The 22181-nt window shown below is 45.2% G+C and overlaps 1 protein-coding gene across 2 annotated transcripts; it reads right to left on the bottom strand.

Moving 5' to 3' along the window:
- Nucleotides 1-5288: 5288 nt before the first annotated feature.
- On the bottom strand, nt 5289-17762 carry LOC141192328 (oocyte zinc finger protein XlCOF7.1-like). 2 transcript variants are annotated; one of them, XM_073661831.1, is made up of 6 exons: nt 17641-17762; nt 17407-17511; nt 17209-17332; nt 17028-17125; nt 15871-15961; nt 5289-6405 (listed from the first exon to the last, which is right to left on the bottom strand). In XM_073661831.1, exons 1-6 carry the CDS (start codon nt 17716-17718, stop codon nt 5378-5380), a joined length of 1524 nt encoding a protein of 507 aa, XP_073517932.1. In that variant the 5' UTR covers nt 17719-17762; the 3' UTR covers nt 5289-5377. The 2 variants fall into 2 exon arrangements, with proteins under 2 accessions (XP_073517932.1, XP_073517934.1); XM_073661833.1 differs by having other exon boundaries at nt 5289-6402.
- Between the last annotated feature and the right edge of the window lie 4419 nt (nt 17763-22181).

Below are 22181 nucleotides of genomic sequence, written 5' to 3'. Positions count from 1 at the left end.
TTTAGAACAATAAAGAATTGTGTGTTTATTTCAATTAAAGGACTTTTTTCTGGGTGTTGTGTTTTTTTTAAATACTTTACTAGAAATTCATGGTGGTCATGTCTAATATTGGCGTGACCCCATGAATTTCGGGCTTAGGGCCAGCTGATAATGCCAAGCTGGCCCTAACCCCTTTATTACCCAGTGAGCCACCGCATCAGTGCCCTGGATGAGTTGGGTACAGCGCCAGAAGATGGCGCTTCTATGAACGCGCCATTTTCCGGGGTGGCTGCGGACTGCAATTTGCAGCGGGGGTGGCCCAGAAAGCTTGGGCCTCCCTGCGCTGCGGATTCCAGCCCCCAGCTGCCTAGTTGTACCTGGCTGGACACAAAAACAGGGCGAAGCCCCACGTCAATTTTCTTTAAATTATTTCATGAAATAATTAAGAAAAAAAGGGCTTCCCTATATTGTTGTGTCCGGCCAGGTACAAATAGGCAGCTGGTGGTTGGGGGCAGCCCGTTCCTGCCTGCTGTACCTGGCTGGACACAAATATAGTGCGAAGCCCCACGTCAATTTTTTTTAAATTATTTCATGAATTTCCTGAAATAATTTAAAAAAATTGAAGTGGGGCTTCGCACTATATTTGTGTCCAGCCAGGTACAGCAGGCAGGAACGGGCTGCCCCCATCCACCAGCTGCCTATTTGTACCTGGCCGGACACAACAATATAGGGAAGCCCTTTTTTTCTTAATTATTTCATGAAATAATTAAAAACAAATTGAAGTGGGGCTTCGCACTATATTTGTGTCCAGCCAGGTACAGCAGGCAGGAACGGGCTGCCCCCATCCACCAGCTGCCTATTTGTACCTGGCCGGACACAACAATATAGGGAAGCCCTTTTTTTCTTAATTATTTCATGAATTTCATGAAATAATTAAAAAAAAAGTACGTGGGGCTTCGCCCTATTTTTGTGTCCAGCCAGGTACAACTAGGCAGCTGGGGGCTGGAATCTGCAGCGCAGGGAGGCCCAAGCTTTCTGGGCCCCCCCCCCCGCTACAAATTGCAGTCCGCAGCCACCCCGGAAAATGGCGCGTTCATAGAAGCGCCATCTTCTGGCGCTGTACCCAACTCATCCAGGGCCCTGGTGCGGTGGCTCACTGGGTAATAAAGGGGTTAGGGCCAGCTTGGTATTATCAGCTGGCCCCAAGCCCAAAATTCATGGGGTCACGCCAGTATTAGACATGACCGCCATGAATTTCTAGTAAAGTATTTAAAAAAAACACAACACCCAGAATAAAGTCCTTTAATTGAAATAAAGACACAATTCTTTATTGTTCTAAATTAAACCATACTTACCATCACACCCATTCCAGCTGAAGCCAACGATCTCCTGCAATAAAAGAAAAATAATAAACCAACCTCATCCTTACCTTTCCATGGTTCCCACGACAGCTTCAGCTCTGCTACATCGAGATGACTGGCTGGACCGCAGCAGAACGCTGCCATCCAGTCTGTCATCCCGCAGACACTGAGAAGCGCAGGCATGCTTGCGCTCCTCACTGTGTCGCTGTGACGGCATCCAGATGAGCCGAGGTCATGTCCAATGAACTCGGCTCACCTCATGCACGTCACTGACAGCGTGGGAAAATTCTCACGCTGAAGTGCTGAGTGCAGGAGAATTCTCCCACGCTGTCAGTGATGTGCATGAGGTGAGCTCATGTCCAATGAACTCAGCTCACCTCCTGCACGTCACTGACAGCGTGGGAAAATTCTCCTGCAATCAGCGCTTCAGCGTGAGAATTTTCCCACGCTGTCAGTGACGTGCATGAGGTGAGCAGAGTTCATTGGACATGAACTCGGCTCATCTGGATGTCGTCACAGAGAGACGCTGAGCAGCGCAAGCAAGCCTGCGCTTCTCAGTGTCTGCGGGATGACAGGCTGGATGGCAGCGTTCTGCTGCGGTCCAGCCTGTCATCTCGATGTAGCAGAGCTGAAGCTGTCGTGGGAACCATGGAAAGGTAAGGATGAGGTTGCTTTATTATTTTTCTTTTATTGCAGGAGATCGTTGGCTTCAGCTGGAATGGGCGTGATGGTAAGTATGGTTTAATTTAGAACAATAAAGGATTGTGTCTTTATTTCAATTAAAGGACTTTATTCTGGGTGTTTGTGTTTTTTTTAACTTTGACTATGGGGTTAGTAATGGGGGTGTCTTATAGACGCCTCTCCATTACTAACCTGGGCTTGATGTCAGCTGGCATTATAAGCTGACATCAACCCCAACCCTATTACCCCCTGCCACCGCACCAGGGCAGCGTGGAAGAGCGAGGCTAAGTGCCAGAATTGGCGCATCCTATGAATGCGCCATTTCTGGGGCGGCTGACGGCTGGTGTTTCTAGCCTGGGAGGGGGCCTATATTCATGGCTCCCTTCCTGGGCTATTAATATCAGCCCCCAGCTGTCTGCCTAGCCTTTGCTAGCTATTAAATTAGGGGGGACCCCACGTCATTTTTTTTGGGGGGTCCCCCATTTTAATAGCTAGTAAAGGCTATGTATTCAGCTGGGGGCTGATATTAGTAGCCTGGGAAGCTCCGTGGGTATTACCCCCTTCCCAGGCTTCAAACATCTGCCCCAGCCGTCTGCTTAACCTCCGCTAGAGCCTAAAATTAAGGGGAACCCCACGCCAATTTTTTTAATAATAAATCCTTTATTTTAATACTAAATGACAAGTACAGTAACCAACACTATCACTGTACTTCATATATATGTGACTGACATGTTTCTATCTATCTAATCTATGTGTGATGCTCTATCTTTCTGTTCAAAATTGTCGGGTACAGATGCTGAATTGCCGGCCGGCTTTTTTAAAGAGACGGTGCATGAAAACACTAATATTTTTTTTTAATAAATCCTTTACACTAAATGACAAGTGCAGTAACCAACACTGTCACTGTGCTTCTTATATGTGTGACTGACATGTTTCTATCTATCTAATCTATGTGTGATGCTCTATTCCTTCTTGTCTAAATTGTCGGGTACCGGTGTATGCCGCTGCTGAATTTGCCGGCCGGCTTTTTTTAAAGAGAGTGTCTTCTGAGCAGTTTGTCAGCTTTTGGACACCTTTGCAGGTGTTTTCTATGTGTTTCTATGTGTTTTTGTTTGCCTGCCATTGGTTTTAACGGTGTTCGACAGTGTTCTAAGGTGTTCGACGAACAGTTCCTCGAACATCCCGGTGTTCGACGAACCGAACCGAACCCGAACACTACGGGGGTGGCTCAACACTAGTCTGGTCCATGATTGTGATGCCCCCAAACGGTCTGAGGAGCACATTCCTTAGTTAATGTAGAAAGACATAAATCCATGCGACACATTAACTCCTGCTCTGTGAGTGTGTCAAAGATTGTCATAAGTTTGTAATTCCACATTTTTCTGTCTCTCTGAGATTTGAAGTTACCTTTTAATACAAGTAATTTCATGTCAATGATGCTGTGATCAGGGATAAAAAACGTTTGGCCACAGGTAGATCTATTCTTTTTTCTTTTATTGTGTGGCGAAGAAAATTCATCCTTGTTCTAAGTTTTTGCCCTGTCTCCCCTATGTACAGACCGCCAGCTGGACATTTGGTACATGTAATTAAGTACACTACATTAGAAGTGATGAAGCTGAAAGTACCTGGGATCTTGTGGTTGTCTCCTGATTTGAGTTGGGAATCTTTATCTTGTCAGTGATCATTATAAATAGACATGTTTTACATTTTTTCTGGCAGCAGGGAAAAGTTCCTGTAGCTGTTGGAGAGGACAGGGAGTTTCTGATGATGATGCTTCTTAGATTTGTGGGCTGCCTAAATCACAGAAGTGCTGGGTCTGGAAATATAGATTGTAATCAGCATCTTTTTGTAATAATGGTTGTAATTTCCATGCAGATCCCATTGGCATCTCCAGATTTGGATTGTAGGTGACTACTAGAGACTCCAGATTGCTTTCTTGTTTAGTTTTGAAATGTAGGAGATGATTCCTTGATATTCTGGTGGCTCTTGCAATCTGGTTTACAATTGTTCTTGTATGGTAGCTCTCGTTCAAAAAGGCCATTCTGAGGCCACCAAGGTGTTAATTTCAGTACAGGAGTAGTTGAGTGTTAAGTTGATGGTGAGATGAAATTGATTAAAGTGTTCATGGAACGTCTTAAGCTGTTGCTGAGATTCTGTCCAGATGATTAAAATATCGTCAATGTAACGGTAGTAGGCAAGAGGCCTGATGGGACATGAGGACAAGAAGTCACTATAAAGCTTGGCCACAAAAAGATTTGCGTACTGTGGAGCCATTTTACTTCCCATTGCTGTACCAGTCTCCTATAGATAAATGTTATCAAATTCAAATAATTGTGGGTGAGGATGAATTTTGTAAGTTTCACCACAAAGGTGAAACAATCCTCCTTGTCTGTTTTCTTTCCCTCCCAGTACCTTTTCTTTCTACCACGGTTAGGTTTCTGGGAAGTTATACTTATTCCTTTTATTTTTGGTTCTCATTAGCTTGCCTTCTTTGCCCTATATGAATGTGTCTTAAGTTTCTCACTCAGGGTTTTCATATCTTCATACTTTTCTTTCCCCTTGTTGACAGTGTATTGCTGCCCCCCCTCTGATTCCTCAGGAGGTAAGAGAAACTCTTCAACTGCCTATTAGGGAGTTAGGTCTGAGGTGTTATTTTTAGTTAGCTAGGGCCTGTCTGCACAGAGACCAATTGGGTGTAGTTGCTGCATTCTTCCCTGTGTGGGTTCTCTGGTGGCTATCAAGATGTGCTTTCTGGTTAAAAGATTTCCCAAATTTTGAACATGAAAAAGGCTTCTCTGCCCAACTCTCCTGAATCTCTTTTGCTCTTTATGATCCCAACTAGTCTCACCACATACAAAAGTTCTTTAATAAGCTACCTTATACAGGCTGCTAAGAATATCATTCCTCATCAATGGAAAAGTACTTCTCCACCTACTCTGGAGGAGTGGTTCTGTGACATAGCTCTTCTAAATAGGATGGAACATTTGATTGCCTGATCCCCCACTGATTGTGATAGATACTGTAAGTCTTGGAGAGACTGGATTGAATTCCAGGAATCCGATGCCTACCGTCTTACATCACACTAATGTGACCCACCCTTTTCTCTGGTGCGTTTCTTCTCTGTCCGGATTGTGCTCTGCATTGGTTCGGGCCTGGCTGCACTATGTATGGTTTCCATTGGATTTTACTAACTTCATAATTGTAATACTGATGGCCTAAAATGTTCTCTTTCTTCCTTTTTCTTCCTATAACTTGATGTTTTATTGGACGTTATACTTATATTCTAGGATATATTGATGCTGATATATATATATTTTTTTTTTTTGTATTTTTGTAATTGAAAATTATTTAACCTTTCAATAAAAATTTAATTTTGAAAAAGGCTTCTCCCCTGTGTGACTTCTCTGATGTTTATTAAGAGTTGCTTTCCGCGTAAAATATTTCCCACATTCTGAACATGAAAAAGGCTTCTCCCCTGTGTGAGTTCTGTAGTGTTCAACAAGATTGCATTTCTGTTTAAAATGTTTACCGCATTCTGAACATGAAAAAGGCTTCTCCCCTGTGTGAGTTCTCTGGTGTATAACAAGACTGTATTTCTGTTTAAAATGTTTACCACATTCTGAACATGAAAAAGGCTTCTCCCCTGTGTGAGTTCTCTGGTGTATAACAAGACTGTATTTCTGTTTAAAATATTTCCCACATTCTGAACATGAAAAAGGCTTCTCCCTTGTGTGACTTCTCTGATGTTTATTAAGAGCTGCTTTTCGTGTAAAATATTTCCCACATTCTGAACATGAAAAAGGCTTCTCCTCTGTATGAGTTATCTGGTGTATAACAAGACCGTATTTCTGTTTAAAATGTTTACCACATTCTGAACATGAAAAAGGCTTCTCCCTTGTGTGACTTCTCTGATGTTTATTAAGAGCTGCTTTTCGTGTAAAACATTTCCCACATTCTGAACATGAAAAAGGCTTCTCCCCTGTGTGAGTTCCCTGGTGTTTAACAAGATCTGATTTCTTGTTAAAATATTTCCCACACTTGGAACAAGAAAATCTATTCTCGGCTGTGTGAATTTTTTGATGTTTAGGAAAAGATTTTTCGAGAGGAAAACTATTTCCATATTCTAAAAATGTCTTATTTGCTTTAGGAGCAGTTTGTTTTTTAATGCTTAATTTGTGACTATGATTTTTCTTAGTAGTTGGTAATGAATCAGAAGACAGGACCTGTTTCAAAGGATCAGATGACAAATCTTTGCTGTGAAGGGATGATGGTATATCTGGAGTAATGGCATTCACTTCAATTGTATCCTGTGGGATCTCAAGATCTTCTGATTTAAAAATTGAAGATGTCAGCTGTCCCTCTGATCTCCAGGTACAGTTATCTGCTAAGATAAAAATCTATTATTTTTCAATAAAATATCCTTGGATTTTATTTTTTTACATTTCTACTTAAACTGTCTATAATAATGGCAAGTTATGTACCGTATTTTTCGGACTATAAGACGCAACGGACCATAAGACGCACCTAGGTTTTAGAGGAGGAAAATAAAAAAATAAATATTTAAGCATAAAATGTGGTCATGATGCACTTTTAAGGGGGAGGGGGGTCTTCTGCTGACACTGGTACAGGGGTAATGTCCCCCAATTCTGACAATATCCCCCATCCTGGTATATATGCCGCCCCCTTCCTTTTATACGTGGTCCCCATCCCCATCCTGGTATGCCTGGCATCCCTCCATCCTGGTATGCATGGCACCCCTCATCCTTATCCTGATATGCATGGCACCCCTCATCCCTATCCTGATATGCATGGCACCCCTCATCCCTGTCCTGGTATGCATGGTACCCCTCATCCCTGTCCTGGTATGCATGGCACCCATCATCCCTGTCCTAGTATGCATGGCACCCCTCATCCCTGTCCTGGTATGTATGGCACCCCTCATCCCTATCCTGGTATGCATGGCACCCATCATCCCTATCCTGGTATGCATGGCACCCATCATCCCTATCCTGGTATGCATGGCACCCTTCATCCCTGTCCAGGTATGCATGGCACCCCTCATCCCTGTCCTGGTATGCATGGCACCCCTCATCCCTGTCCTGGCATGCATGGCACCCCTCATCCCTGTCCTGGCATGCATGGCACCCCTAATCCCTATCCTGGTATGCATGGCACCCCTCATCCCTGTCCTGGTATGCATGGCACCCCTCATCCCTGTCCTGATATGCATGGCACCCCTAATCCCTATCCTGGTATGCATGGCACCCATCATCCCTATCCTGGTATGCATGGCACCCCTCATCCCTGTCCTGGTATGCATGGCACCCCTCATCCCTGTCCTGGTATGCATGGCACCCCTAATCCCTGTCCTGGTATGCTTGACACCACTAATCCCTATCCTGGTATGCATGGCACCCTTAATCCCTGCCCAAATATGCATGGCACCCCTAATCCCCATCATGCTGCACATTAAAAAAAAATAAACACTCCTACTCACCTCTCTTCTCTCTCCTCCAGCGCAGCGTCCTGTCTGCCTGCACTGATCTCTCCATGTGAGCCGTGCATGACGTCACTGCAATGCGCGGCTCACAAGGAGAGATTAGCTGCTGGAAGTCACTGCTTCCGACGCCGGGACTGTGTGCACGGGGAGCAGTGACTTCACTCTCCTTCATAGCCGGCACATAGTGGAGCCGCGCTGCGGCTGCTGGCTATCTCCTGTGCCCGCTCATTAAAGGGAATGAATATTCACCCCTTCCCCATGCCCGTGGGCGTGGAGAGAGGTTGAATATTCATGCCCTTTAACAGCAGGCATAGGAGAAAAAAAAGGAGGAAAAAAGTGCGTCTTATAGTCCGAAAAATACATTGAATTAATTATTCACCAAGACACTGACATTTCAAAATCTAATAGAAAACCTCATAGGATGAACCAGTAGAGCGTGGTTTTCAACTGTTTGTTCATTCTGCCTTTCAAATATGGAATAAAAAGCCACCAAGTTATGTAGGCAACAATAATACCAATAAAAACTTCTACTCATCTCACAAACAACAAGCCCCACTCACGTCCATCGTCTGTAAATGAAAAAAATCATAGTTACCGGTAACAGGATTTTACAGAGCCCATGATAGCACCACCTGAGAGATGGTATCCGCCCACCCAGGACAGGAAACCTGCTGAATACAAAAGGCGGTACCTCTCCTTCACATCAGTTTTGTTTTAGAGCATGAGAGGACCTCCAGACAGTATGTTAGTACACAACTACCACCAATAAAACATTTCTCACTGTACACCCATATATAGAGAACACCATAAGTGATCAAAAAAGGGGGGGCATATAAGGGTGCTGTCATGGGCTCTGTAAAATCCCGTTACCGGTAGGTAACTATGATTTTTTTCCCCTTCTCCTATGATAGCACCACCTGAGAGATTTATATAGAACAGACACCTTAGGGATGGATCACCACTTGCAACACCTTTCTCCCAAAGGATAGATCAGCAGATGAAGAAAGATCAAGACAGTAATGGTTATAAAAGGTAGAAGGAGATTACCATGTTGCTGCCTTACATATGTTATCAATGGACACTTCCGCCTTCTCAGCCCAGGAGGCTGCACCAGCTCTGTGGAATGGCCCTTCAGGTTCTCTGAAACTGGCACATTACTAGGGGAATATGCTAAGCTAACGGCGTCCCTGATCCATCTAGCTATAGTTCCCCTTGTAACTTTAAGTCCCTTACTAGCTCCCTGGAAGGAGACAAATAAGGCATCACTTCTCCTCCAAGGCCTTGTTACCTCCAAATACTGAACCAAAACCAGTCTAACATCTAGAGTATGAAGCCTCTGTTCCCCTAAATCTGTTGGGCTAGGATACAATGAGGGGAGAATGATCTCCTGTGTTTTGTGGAATTTGGAGGCCACCTTCGGAAAATAGGCCGGGTCTGGTATTAATGTAACTCCATCTACAGTGACCAGTGTAAAAGGATGATTTACTGACAGAGCTTGTAAGTCAATAACTCTACGGGCTGATGTTATAGCTATCGGTATCACTGTGTTCAGAGTGAGAGTTCTTTCTGTCACGCTTCCTAAGTGCTCAAAAAGGAGACTTAGTCAGGGCTTCCAGGACCAGGTTTAGATCCCAGGGAGGCATTCTCGGGGTAGCAATAGGTCTGGATCTATTGCACGCCTTTTTAAACCTGATAACCCATCTATCTGCTGCCAAATTATAGTTATATAAAGCTCCAAGCGCTGATACTTGCACCTAAAGGGTACTGGTAGCCAACCCCATATCTAAGACCCTTTGAAGAAATTCCAGAATAGCTTTATAGGAATTTTAACCTTAGCTGACTGCGCCGAAATAGATAGGAATTTTGACCATGTCCTACAATAGATCTTAGTCGTCACACTGCTTTTGAGCAGAGTAGTTACTAGACCTAGGGAAAACCCTTCCTGGATTAGTAACGACCTTTCAAACTCCAGGCCATCAAATGCCCAACCTCTGAAGAAGGAAGCCTGGGCCTTGCTTGAGGAGATCTGGAGTATCTGGAAGGACCCATGGATCTGACTGGGACATCCTCTTTATCCAGGTGAACCAGGGTCTCTTGGGCCAGAATGGGGCGATTAGTATGACCCTTGCCTGCTCCTCTCGGATCTTCCTCAAAATCGTTGGCATTAACATTAGTGGGGGGAAAGCATAGGCTAGGCCAAAGCTCCAGGGTATTTGTAATGCATCTAATGCATAGGGTCTTTCTTTTGGATTTAAGGAGCAGAAGATCCTTGTTTTTCTGTTTCGTTTGTTTGCGAAAAGATCTATTTCTGATTGACCCCAGCGATCCACAATTTGCTGGAATACTGTTGGATTCAGCTCCCATTCGCCCTGATTCAGTATATTCGGACTCAGAAAATCTGATCTTTAGTTTTCTTTGCCTCTTATTTGCAGAGCCGAGAGCATAAATTGATGTTGTTCTGCAAACTGTAGAATCTGCTCTTTCACGAACAGGAGAGGTCAGGATCTCGTGCCCCCTGATGATTGACATAGGCGACTGTTGTCCTGTTGTCTGACATAATTCGGATGTGTTGTCCCTGTAGTTGGGAACTGAACTTCATCACTGCATTCTTTACCGCCGACAGCTCCTTCATGTTTTGAGAAGGCTTTCTCGCTGTCCGACCAGATTCCTTGTATTACACGATCTCCCAGATGTGCTCCCAGCCATCTGAGCTTGAGTCCGCTGTAATTATGTCCCTGACCTGATACAACCAGGGAACTTTCTGTGACAGGTTCTCCCAATCCAGCCACCATGCGATTGAGCTGATGGCTGTATTGGAAAGTGTCATCTTCCTGTCCAAGTGTCCCCTGAGTTGTTTCTCCGCTGCTAGGATATCTTGCTGCAGATATCGGGAGTGTATCTGAGCCCACTGGACTGCTGGGATACATGATGTCATTGAACCTAAAAGAGACATTGCTTTCCTTAGGGTCATGGATGGATTCCTGACTACTCCTGAGGCTAGGGACGTAATTTTGTTTTTCTTGTCTTCCGGTAGCAGACAAGTCTATCCCTCTGAGTCCAAGATAAGCCCTAAAAAAGACGGAACCTTCCGAGGCTCCAGGCTTGACTTCTCTAGATTCAGTATCCATCCAAGATTGATCAGGCTGGCTCTGACTCTTGTCAATGCGAGTTTTCAATGCTCTCTCTTGATCTGCATACTACCAGGAAGTCGTCCAGGTAAGGGACAACTAGAGTATCTTGTTCTCTCAAATGCACCATGACCTCCAGAATGATCTTCGTAAAGATTCTCGGAGCCATGGAGAGGCCGAAGGGCAGAGCTGTGAACTGAAATTGCCTCACACGATTGATGATATACACAGCTACTCTCAGATACTGCTGGTATCCTGTATGGATTGGGACGTGGTAATAGGCGTCCTTCAGGTCAAGGACACTCATATAACAACCCGGGAACAACACCTTTATGGCTGATATTATAGATTCCATCTTGAAGGGTCTGTAGATTAGAAAGTTGTTTAGGCCCTTCAAGTTGATTATGGTTCTAAAGGAGCCATCCGGCTTCTTTATCAGAAACAGGGGCGAATAGAATCCTTTCCCCTGCTCGCTTATTAGTCTCTCTCAGAACCTTCTTTTCCACTAGGTTTAATACCTCTTGCTCCAGGGATGTTTGCTCTCTGGGCCTCCTGGGAGATGAAATCCTGAAGGTCTGCAGGGGAATGGATCTGAATTCCAGTCTCAGTCCTGTCTTTATAATCCCTAATATCCAGGCACTGGATGTAATTTTTTCCCAGGTAGGCAGGAAGTGGGACAATCTTCCTCCTACCTGGGGAGGCCCATCACTTAGGGGTTTTTCTGTTCTCAAAGGAAGGACCTCCGAACATGAAGCCTCCACTCCTTGTCCTTCCATCTGCCCTGGTCTCTGGAAAATTTACCTATGCTATACTTCCTTTTACAAAAGGAAGTCTTGTACTGAGGCATCAACACACTGGAAAACCTGTGTTTCTTATCTGTGGCTTTATCCAGTATGTCATCCAGAGCTTTGCCAAAAAGAAACTCCCCTTCACACGGGATTGAACACAATTTCATCTTAGACTGTACATCACCTGACCAGCTCTTGAGCCACAGAGCTCTGCGAGCTGCAATGGATAAATTCGCTGATCTGGCGGCCAGCCTTACTGAATCTGCCGACGCGTCCGCGAGGAAGGCAGCCGCCCCCTGCATTAGCGGAAGACTGGCCAAGATTTTTTCCCTTGGAATGTCCCCTTTAATCTGGTCTTCTAGATGCTGAAACCAGACCATCATTGACCTGGCTGTGCAAGTGGCTGCGACTTCCGGTTTCAATGCTCCCGCTGGTCACTCCCAGGTTTGTTTTAATAAGGTTTCCCCTTTTTTATCAAGAGGATCCTTGAAAGCTTCTAAATCCTCAAACGGCAGGGTGGATTTTTTTTAGAGAATTTTGATACGGTCACGTCAATTTTTGGGGTTTTATCTCACCTGGTTGATTCTTCTTCCTCAAACGGGTATCTTCTCTTTGAAGGTGATGGTAACTGCCCTCTCCTATCAGGTCTTTTCTATTCCCTGTCGATAAACGATCCTCTCATTGACAGGGAATGTGCGCCTCTTCTTCTGATCCAGACCCCCGATCATGATGTCCTGAACAGTACTAGGGGTCTTGGTATCGGCTATGCCCATAGTTGTTCTGATGGCTTTAATCAGCTTATCCGTGTTTTGCACTGGAAAACACGGCCTACCTCCTGTATCGCTATCTGAGGAAGATGATGATGATGAGGATGACGAGTAGGTAGGAGAGGAAACAGACTTCCCCTTGCCCTGGAATACTACAGATTCTTCTGAGTCTGATGTATGACGTCTCAGCTTCCTACTCTTTTTACGTATAGCCAACATCTTTAGGGAGTCCCTAACCTCCGTCTGGATTAAAGATTTTAAATCCATAGCAAAATTATGTGTTTCCTCTGATATGGTTTCTTGGATACAACTCGGGCTAAGCTTTTTAGTATAAGTGCTGGGAAAATTAACCCCGCACAGCACACACTCCATGTTATTCCTCTTGGCACTACACTTTTTGGGTTTTTCCTAGTAGAAAAAATACATAGAAAAAAGGGACAAATCTACTATGGTGAACTTTCACATAGATCACTCACTACTCTGCCGTTCAGGGTACCGGAGATTGAGGCTGGATCAATTCATATGATCGCTCCCGGCTGGAGGTGGTGGACTCGTGACCTGCCCTGCTCCTCTGGCTGGTCTTGCTGCCACTTGTCCGACTGACACTGCTGCGGCCTTGATGGAGCTGCTGTTGCTGCTGAGGCTGCTTTGGTGGCTTCTGCTGCTGCTGCTCTGGTGACTGCGGGGCGCTTCACTTCCTGACACACGCCCTGCGTGTGCGCAGCCCCATGGACCAGCATTCTGGCGCGCAACGTCAGCAGGGTGTGCCGGAAACTAACATGCGCCCTGCGTGTGTGTAGTCCTGGTCCCGGCACGCTACGTCAGCAGGGCGCGCCGGAACCTCTTGACACGTGCCCTGCATGTGCACAGCCCCGGAAGTCCAACTTGCCAGCGCGCTTAGCCACAGGGTGCATAATACCACTGCACTCCCGCGTGTACCCTTGGTGGGCGGATACCCTCTCTCAGGTGGTGAAAAAGGGAAAAAAACAGAGGTTTCCATAAAGGCTCTTGAAAAGCAACATGGCTTCCATAACCCAATCCAGCTATATCCGATCTCCCAAAGTCAAATCTCCCCCTTGCTTCTGAGCCTTGCAGTGCGCCCAAACCACATTTAGCATCTATGTATTTGACATTACTATAGTGAGAAGAACCCACTTAATTTACGGTGTGTGTCTCCTGGAGCACAATCTGGGCACTATGTGTTGGGCAATAAAATGGCATAATTGCAATTTTCACTCTCCAACATCTACTGCGTTCTAATATCCGGAAAGTGCCAGTACAATCAAAATAGTCACTACCCCTTTAGATTAATTCCCTGAGGGTTAAAAATTACACAATGGAGCAATGGAGTCAATTTATGTGGATTTCACCGTGCTGCCCTGCTTAGGGCAGCACGATAGCTTAGTGGTTCGTACTGCAGCCTGCGGTCCTGGGCTCAAATGCCACCAAGGACAACATCTGCAAGGAGTTTGTATGTTCTCCCCGTGTTTCTCTGGTTTCCTCCCACACTTCAAAGACATACTAGTGATAGGGAATTTAAAGCCCCAATGGGGACAGCGATGATAATGTATGTAAACCGCTGAGGAATATGTTGGCGCTATACATATATATATATATATATATATATATATATATATATATATATATATATATATATATATATATATATATATATAAACAAATAAAGATTATTACTGCTCTGGTTTTCTGTTATTATGTCATATTAGGGCTTCTGCAAATGGTGGGTCGCATCTCCTCTGGAATCTGCTCCTGCGATGTCTGCTTCTGTCACCAGGAGCCGCCTTATTCATTCTGCAGGCGGCGCTGGTGATGGAGGAGACGTCAGAACCAGAAGCTCTGTGTGGCAAAGGCTCTGTCCAGCCACTAAGATTAGGGTTGCTGGGACCAGTAGTACCATCCAGTCTGGCAGTATGGGGGTGTGTGCTGTCCAGCTGGAGTAATCTGCTCCCTACTTCAGCCATTTGGAAAGCACCGCACCCTACTAAAGCTGGAAACATATTGCTGGAAGCTGCCAGATACAGCCTTGTTCTCCTCTGGGTCAGTCCTCTGTGATCAGCTCCCGGCTTGTGTATTTGTTTCCTGTTGTGACCTCGGCCCGTTTACGGACTACTCTTGTGTCTTCTGATTTTGTATTTTCTCTGCTTTCCTGGTCCTGTCCCAACTACCTGACTATTCTTCTTCCCATCTCACTCCACAGAACATCAGGTAACACCAAGGCCCAAGCCTAGGGGTCTCTGTGCAAGAACAGATCCATGTAGAGGGGTTAAAGGATGATAAGCAAAACTGTGAGTATAGACAATAACACATCATCAGTAAAAAATGAGTAACTAATGGTGAAACCTTTCTGGAGTAATTATATGATGTGGCTTGGTGGCTCTTGGCAATCTAAATTATTGTAAGATCTAATAAATATTTTCTATCACATGAGATTCAAGAAAAAATATACTTTTATTAAAGAGAACTATTTATAATAGTGCAGAGCTGAAAATGTCTTAATTTTAGATCTCGGGCATCTGGCAGAGGCAATGGAGACCTTTTTTTTAAAGGCTACCAGGGAGTTACAGACTGACATAAGTGAGGCCGGCCGATCCAAACACAATCAAACTATCATACAGAATGAACTTGGAAAAAATAACTTATTTTTTTATTCTGTTACAGCCTCAACATCAATGTATGTATGAGAGGAGAACTACAAACTAAATCGGAGTCGCACTCATTTGTGGTGGACCATTGGAGCTACTATGAGTCCTGACCAGGAGAGTAGAGAAAGTATTAGCGCCCCCATTTCAGGAGAGATTGTGCAGTAATCTGAATTCCTTAGGATTGAAAACATAATGGAATTTATGACGTGGAGTGAATCCATGAAACCAGGGCTGGAGCCAACACATCTCCTGCAGGCGGGAATAAATGTATATTACAGCCATCAGCCACGCACAGCTTAGAGATATATCATGGCACAGGTGTAATGTTTTTATGTAGTTTATCACAATCCTGTTTGAAGTTAGTTGGTTTTAAAAGAAATTGAAAAGTCAGGATAAAGGGAAACTCTGCTGTTATTGTACAGAAATTCACACGTGTCCCTCACTGCACATTTAATGCTGTCGATCATAAAAGTGAAGTTTGGCCAGAAAGACTGGACCTGGTCTTGTAGGGACCATATGAGCACATTCAGCAGCACAGAAGGGAGAGAAGGTAGATTCATCCAATAAGATATCAGGGTTCTAGGAAGCCAACAGCATCATTACCCTCCACTTTCTCTTACAGGCCCATCATAATATTTTTCTTAAAGTGATTTTCTAACTTGTCAGCACATTCTTCATACGCTGTCATTTGGCTTTGTAGTTAATAATAATAATAATAATCTTTTTATTTATTTTTTGTAGTTTACAGATCTGGGCAGGAAATGGTCAGTGTCTACTAATCCCAGGATATAGGTGGATTGTCGAGGTTGTAAGTTCTATAGAAAAGGGCTTTCAATGTCCAAAATCATTTGAACAGTTTTGGATGGAGGTGAATGTTGTGGACTAGAGGTAAAATGGTGATCACACGATTGTAATACAGCCGGACTACACCACTGATAAAGCAGCCACAGCCGATGACTGAGAAGAATCTGTGACTTCTCTGCATTTAGTGGTCACTACTCACCTGGGTAGTCATATGAAGGAATCTCCTCTTTACACCGCTCATCACCCCTCACATATGTCTCTGTAGTATTAATATGGGTCATTTCTTCACCCTGAAAGAAATATTGTAAAAGTCACAGACAGATGGAGAAGTCACATCTATGATCAGCTCTAATCCTGCCATCTCCACCGTTCTCATTACAATAGTCTATAATATAACCGGGGATGCGGGTCTCTGTCTGAAGCCTCGATAGACTGCGCATGCGCGACGCGCAGTCTGGCTCCAGACAGAATCAGGCATCCAGCCGTTACAGGTAAGAGGGGTATGTATGGCTCCGGAGATCGCGGTATGCGTAGGCACTGAACGCATACCGCAATCTCCGGCGCCATACTTACATACTTACCTGATCGGGAGGAGCGTTGCCGCGGCGCCTCTCTTTGTCGGAGATGGGGCAGGAGTGAGGCGTCAGATCGGCGCATGTGCATAGCGCTATCAGGCGCCATTTTACTGAAGACACATTTACAGTGTGTGCTCAGTAAAATGGCGCCGGTCAGCGCAGTGCTCCGACGACACACTCCTCCCCCGGCCTCCGGCAGAACAGGGCGCAGAAGCGCTGGAGCACAGAGAAGAAAGGTGAGTATAACTGTTTATTTTTTTGTAAGTGTGTATAGTGTGAAAGGAATGAGGGGGCCACACATACCAGGATTGGGGGGTGAGGGGACCATGCATACCAGGATTGTGGGATGAGGGATCATGCATACCAGGATGAGGGGTACCACACATACCAGGATTGCGGGGTGAGGGGACCATGCATATCAGGATTGGGGGGTGAGGGGTACCACGCATACCAGGATTGGGGGTTGAGGGGTGCCATGCATACCAGGGTTTGGGGGTGAGGGGTGCCATGCATACCAGGGTTTGGGGGTGAGTGTTGCCATGCATACCAGGATAGGATGGTGGGGACAGGATGGGGGCAGCACAAATACCAGGAGGGGGGCAGCACATACCAGCATGGGAGACCATATACCAATAAAAATGCTCGCCACCTGGGCGTAGAATGGGTTCAATAGCTAGTATAAAACATATAATACTGGTGGATAAAACAAGACTGAGCACAAGACCTTCACAGCTGTCTACACATCATAGGGGAGATCTCATGACACCTTCTCTCCATCTACCTGATGATTCTGAGGAACATTGGGATCTTCTTGTTTACAGTCCTGTGGAAGAAGATGATGGGGACATCTCTCTGGTGTTGTCCTCTTACTGGATAGATCTGGAGGAAACACATACAGGGATTTAATTCATTCTTTACATACAGATAATTATAGGCCGTGTGTATTTAGTCCTGTCTATTACCTGGAGATGTGAGGGGCTGGGGAACCTCCATCATGACGTCCTTGTACAGATCTTTGTGTCTTTCTAAATACTCCCACTCCTCCATGGAGAAATAGACGGCGACATCCTGACACCTTATAGCAACCTGACACATAAAATGATACAGTCATTCCTCCGATCCCTTCATAGCGTTACTGTATAATGTCCCAGCAGTGTCACCTCTCCAGTCAGCAGATCAATCATCTTGTAGGCGAGTTCTAGGATCTTCTGGTCATTGATGTCCTCATGTATCAGGGGGTGAGATGGAGGCCCCATGATTAATCTCTGGTTATGGAGAGACACATTAATAAATCTCACTCTAGACATTTCCAGAGTCCTCACCTCTCCAGTTCTGTCCATCTGTTATTCCCATAGATAAGAATGATGTAATGTGACGTCATCAGAATCTCTCACCTCTCCAGTAAGCCGGAAGAGGATCTCTAGGGTGAGGTGTAATATCCTCTCCGCCATCTTGTTTCTGTCCATATCCATCTTTGATGGGTCAATAAGGATAATTCTCTTATATAGAAGATCTTCACTGAGAGGATCCGATATTGTAGGTACCTGAATGAGAAGATGATGAGCCGATGTAACATCATAAAAATCCTGTGTAATAATACAATTACTGGAGACAATAAGGGGAAATGTGGTGGGCCACTGGGGAGGCGCCAGATGTTGCAGAAGGGCCAGCTGGGGTATGTAGTCTCAAAGGCAGCAGAGAATGATGTCACAGTAGTTGAAGTGGGTCGCTGGACCCCTAAACACTTCCCTAGTGTCCACAACAATTGTCAAAAGCAGGAGTTGGCACTTGTGGATGGTATAGGACCCCCAGGGGGCACTCCTGTAGTAGTGGTGTCTGGGTGCAAGTTTGGAGGGCCTGTGATGTTTGTGCAAACTCAAGCAGCCAGACACGCAGGTGAACTTGTAAACATAACAATTTTACTGAAGGAGGTAACGGGGTACAGTCTCTCTTGAAGGCAAAGTTTACAGTATTTTGTGCATATGAAAGTAATGGTTCTCTCCTCATGAGACAAGCGAGGTTATGGCCTCTCAGGGCGGCTGGAGCAGAGTCCTCTTCACTTGCTGGTAGAGGAAATGCTATGCGCAGTCTAAGAAATATTACACTGATGGAGGGACCTTCACAGATTGGCTCTCCGTGGAAACACACTAAAGTGTGGGTGTGCTCACAGTTTTTAGCCCACCGTTCCCTTTCGCAGGGGGTAGGTTTAAACAAAAAGTCGGTGGTGTGGCAGCCACGTGGATCTAGTCCCGACTAGAAGCAAACAGGATAACCAGCGTGCAGGAGAGCACACGAACAGCGTTATTTCTCCTGACTGGAAGACGCTTGTCTTTTTGGGAAGGAGATTATGTGGAGAAAAATGTCCCCCCAGCGAGGACTGGCATGGAAACTCTTCTGTGAGAAATAGTGTCTGTCTCCTATATCTTCATTAGGCAACGTGAACCCCCCACTACTGATTTGTACCAGTGCTCAGTCAGTGTGCGAGCCCTGAGCTGGGAGACCCCTCACAGACATTTGTATGGCAGCTTATTGTGAGGAGAATAATCACTTACCTTTCATATACACACATTGGCCAGTAGATGGCAGGAAAGTCCAATTTACAATGCAATGTATTATATCTCTTAACTCACAGTGCCCACAGTGGAACAAGTCTACTATCACACTACAACTGTCTCATTTAGCAGCAGTAGAATGGGTACCGGGATGCCACAGAAACATATGAGGAGATATATTATTTTACAGTACCATATTTTTCGGACTATAAGATGCACCTAGGTTTTAGAGGAGGAAAATAGAAAAAAAAATGTAAGCAAAAAATGTGTTGACATTGCTGACACTGGTATAGGGGTAATGTCCCCCAAATCTGACAATATCCCCCATCCTGGTTTATATGCCCCCCCTTCCTTTTATACGTGGCCCCCATCCCCATCCTGGTATGCCTGGCATCCCTCCATCCTGGTATGCATGGAACCCCTCCATCCTAATCCTGGCATGCATGGCACCCCTCATCCGAATCCTGGCATGCATGGCACCCCTCATCCCTGTCCTGGTATGCATAGCACCCCCCATCCCTGTCCTGGTATGCATGGCACCCCTCATCCCTGTCCTGGTATGCATGGCACCCCTCATCCCTGTCCTGGTATCCATGGCACCCCTCATCCTTATCCTGGTATGTATAGTCCCTCATCCTTATCCTGGTATGTATGGCCCCCTCATTCTTATCCTGGTATGTATGGCCCCCTCATCCTTATCCTGGTTTGAATGCCCCCCTCATCCTTACCCTGGTATGTATGGCCCCCTCATCTTTATCCTGGTATGCATGGCACCCCTCATCCTAATCCTGGCATGCATGGCACCCCTCATCCCTGTCCTGGTATGCATGACACCCCTCATCCCTGTCCTGGTATGCAGGGCACCCCTCATCCTTATCCTGGTATGTATAGTCCCTCATCCTTACCCTGGTATGTATGGCCCCCTCATCTTTATCCTGGTATGCATGGTCCCCCTCATCTTTATCCTGGTATGCATGGTCCCCTTAATCTCCATCATGCTGCACATAAAAAAAATAAACACTCCTACTCACCTTTCTTCTCTCCTCCAGCGTTGCGTCCTGTCTGCCCGCACTGACCTCGCCATGTGAGCCACGCATGGCGTCACCACCATGCGCGGCTCACAAGGAGAGATCAGCTGCCGGAATCACTGCTCCCCACGCCGGGACTGTGTGCGCGGGGAGCAGTGACTTCATGCACCTTAATAGCCGGCACACAACGTAGCTGCAGCGGGGCTCCTGCCGGGCAATCGCGTGTGCCCGCTATTAAAGGGCATGAATATTCACCCCCTCCCCACGACCATGAGCATGGAGAGAGGTTGAATATTCATGCCCTTTAACAGCGGGCACAGGCGATTCCGGCAGCAGCAGGAGCCGCACTGCGGCTACACTGTGTGCCGCTATTAAGGAGTATGAATATTCAGTGCTCCCCACGCCCATGGGCGTGGGGAGCACTGAATATTCAATTTCTTTAGCAGCGGGGACAGTGTAGGCTGTAGCAGGCGGCTGCTGCCTCCTGAGCCCCGCTCCTCCGCCGCTACCGCTCCCCCCACACATCATATACAGTTAGGTCCATATATATTTGGACAGAGACAACATTTTTCTAATTTTGGTTCTAGACATTACCACAATGAATTTTAAACAAAACAATTCAGATGCAGTTGAAGTTCAGACTTTCAGCTTGTTTTAAAGGGACCAAAAGTAATTGGACAATTGACTCCAAGGCTATTTCATGGACAGGTGGGGGCAATCCCTTTGTAATGTCATTCTCAATTAAGCAGATAAAAGGCCTGGAGTTGATTTGAGGTGTGGGGCTTGCATTTGGAAGGTTTTGCGGTGAAGTAAACATGCGGTCAAAGGAGCTCTCCATGCAGGTGAAACAAGCCTTCCTTAAGCTGCAAAAACATAAAAAAAACATCCGAGAAATTGCTACAATATTAGGAGTGGCAAAATCTACAGTTTGGTACATCCTGAGAAAGAAAGCACTGGTGAACTCATCAATGCAAAAAGACTTGGGGCTCCCATGGAAGACAACAGTGGTGGATGATCGCAGAATAATCTCCATGGTGAAGAGAAACCCCTTCACAACAGCCAACCAAGTGAACAACACCCTCCAGGAGGTAGGCGTATCAATATCCAAATCTACCATAAAGAGAAGACTGCATGAAAGTAAATACAGAGGGTTCACTGCACGGTGCAAGCCACTCATAAGAAACAAGAATAAAAAGCCTAGACTGGACTTTGTTAAAAAGCATGTAAAAAAGCCAGCACAGTTCTGGAAGAACATTCTTTGGACAGATGAAACCAAGATCAATCTCTACCAGAATGATGGAAGGAGAAAAGTATGGCGAAGGCGTGGTACAGCTCATGATCCAAAGCATACCACATCATCTGTAAAACATGGCTGCCAGTGGCACTGGGTCACTAGTGTTTATTGATGATATGACACAGGACAGAAGCAGCCAAATGAATTCTGAAGTCTTCAGAGCCATACTGTGTGCTCAGATCCAGCCAAATGCAGCCTAACTGATTGGTCGTCGTTTCATACTACAGATGGACAATGACCCAAAACATAAAGCCAAAGCAACCCAGGAGTTTATTAAAGCAAAGAAGTGGAATATTCTTGAATGGCCAAGTCAGTCACCTAATCTCAACCCAATTGAGCATGCATTTCACTTGTTAAAGACTAAACTTCAGACAGAAAGACCCACAAACAAACAGCAACTGAAAACCACCGCAGTGAAGGCCTGGCAGAGCATCAAAAAGGAGGAAACACAGCGTCTGGTGATGTCCATGAGTTCAAGACTTCAGGCAGTCATTGCCAACACAGGGTTTTCAACCAAGTACTAAAAATGAACATTTTATTTACAATTATTTAATCTGTCCAATTACTTTTGGTCCCTTTAAAAACAAGGTGGCACATGTTAAGGCGCTGAAACTCCTAAACCCTTCATCCAATTTTAATGTGGATACACTCAAATGAAAGCTGAAAGTCTGAACTTCAACTGCATCTGAATTGTTTTGTTTAAAATTCATTGTGGTAATGTCTAGAACCAAAATTAGAAAAATGTTGTCTCTGTCCAAATATATATGGACCTAACTGTATATACCCCCTCATGCCTCGCTGACTACATCACCACTGGCCGTCTATATGAATGTTTTCCGTCTTCTCCGGACTGTAATCTTGTATCACATTAGATCTCACGTCTGATTCACACACAGAAGTTTGAGGCTTTGACACATGGTAAAATTTTTAATATTAGACAGAGTAGGACTATCCCAAATAGGTTCACCTTGCCATGGTTGGGATAGCTTTCATGCTATTTTTGATCAAAAACAGTGTTACTAAGAACCCTATTTTATTTAAATGCACTTTTGCTTTTTATT

The sequence above is a fragment of the Phyllobates terribilis genome, unplaced genomic scaffold (genome assembly GCF_046119375.1).
Source record: "Phyllobates terribilis strain yellow unplaced genomic scaffold, ASM4611937v1 Scaffold_60__1_contigs__length_8166268, whole genome shotgun sequence".
NCBI lineage: Eukaryota > Metazoa > Chordata > Amphibia > Anura > Dendrobatidae > Phyllobates > Phyllobates terribilis.
Note: the sequence above shows the minus strand (reverse complement) of the source record. Positions and strands in the feature narration are given on the sequence as shown.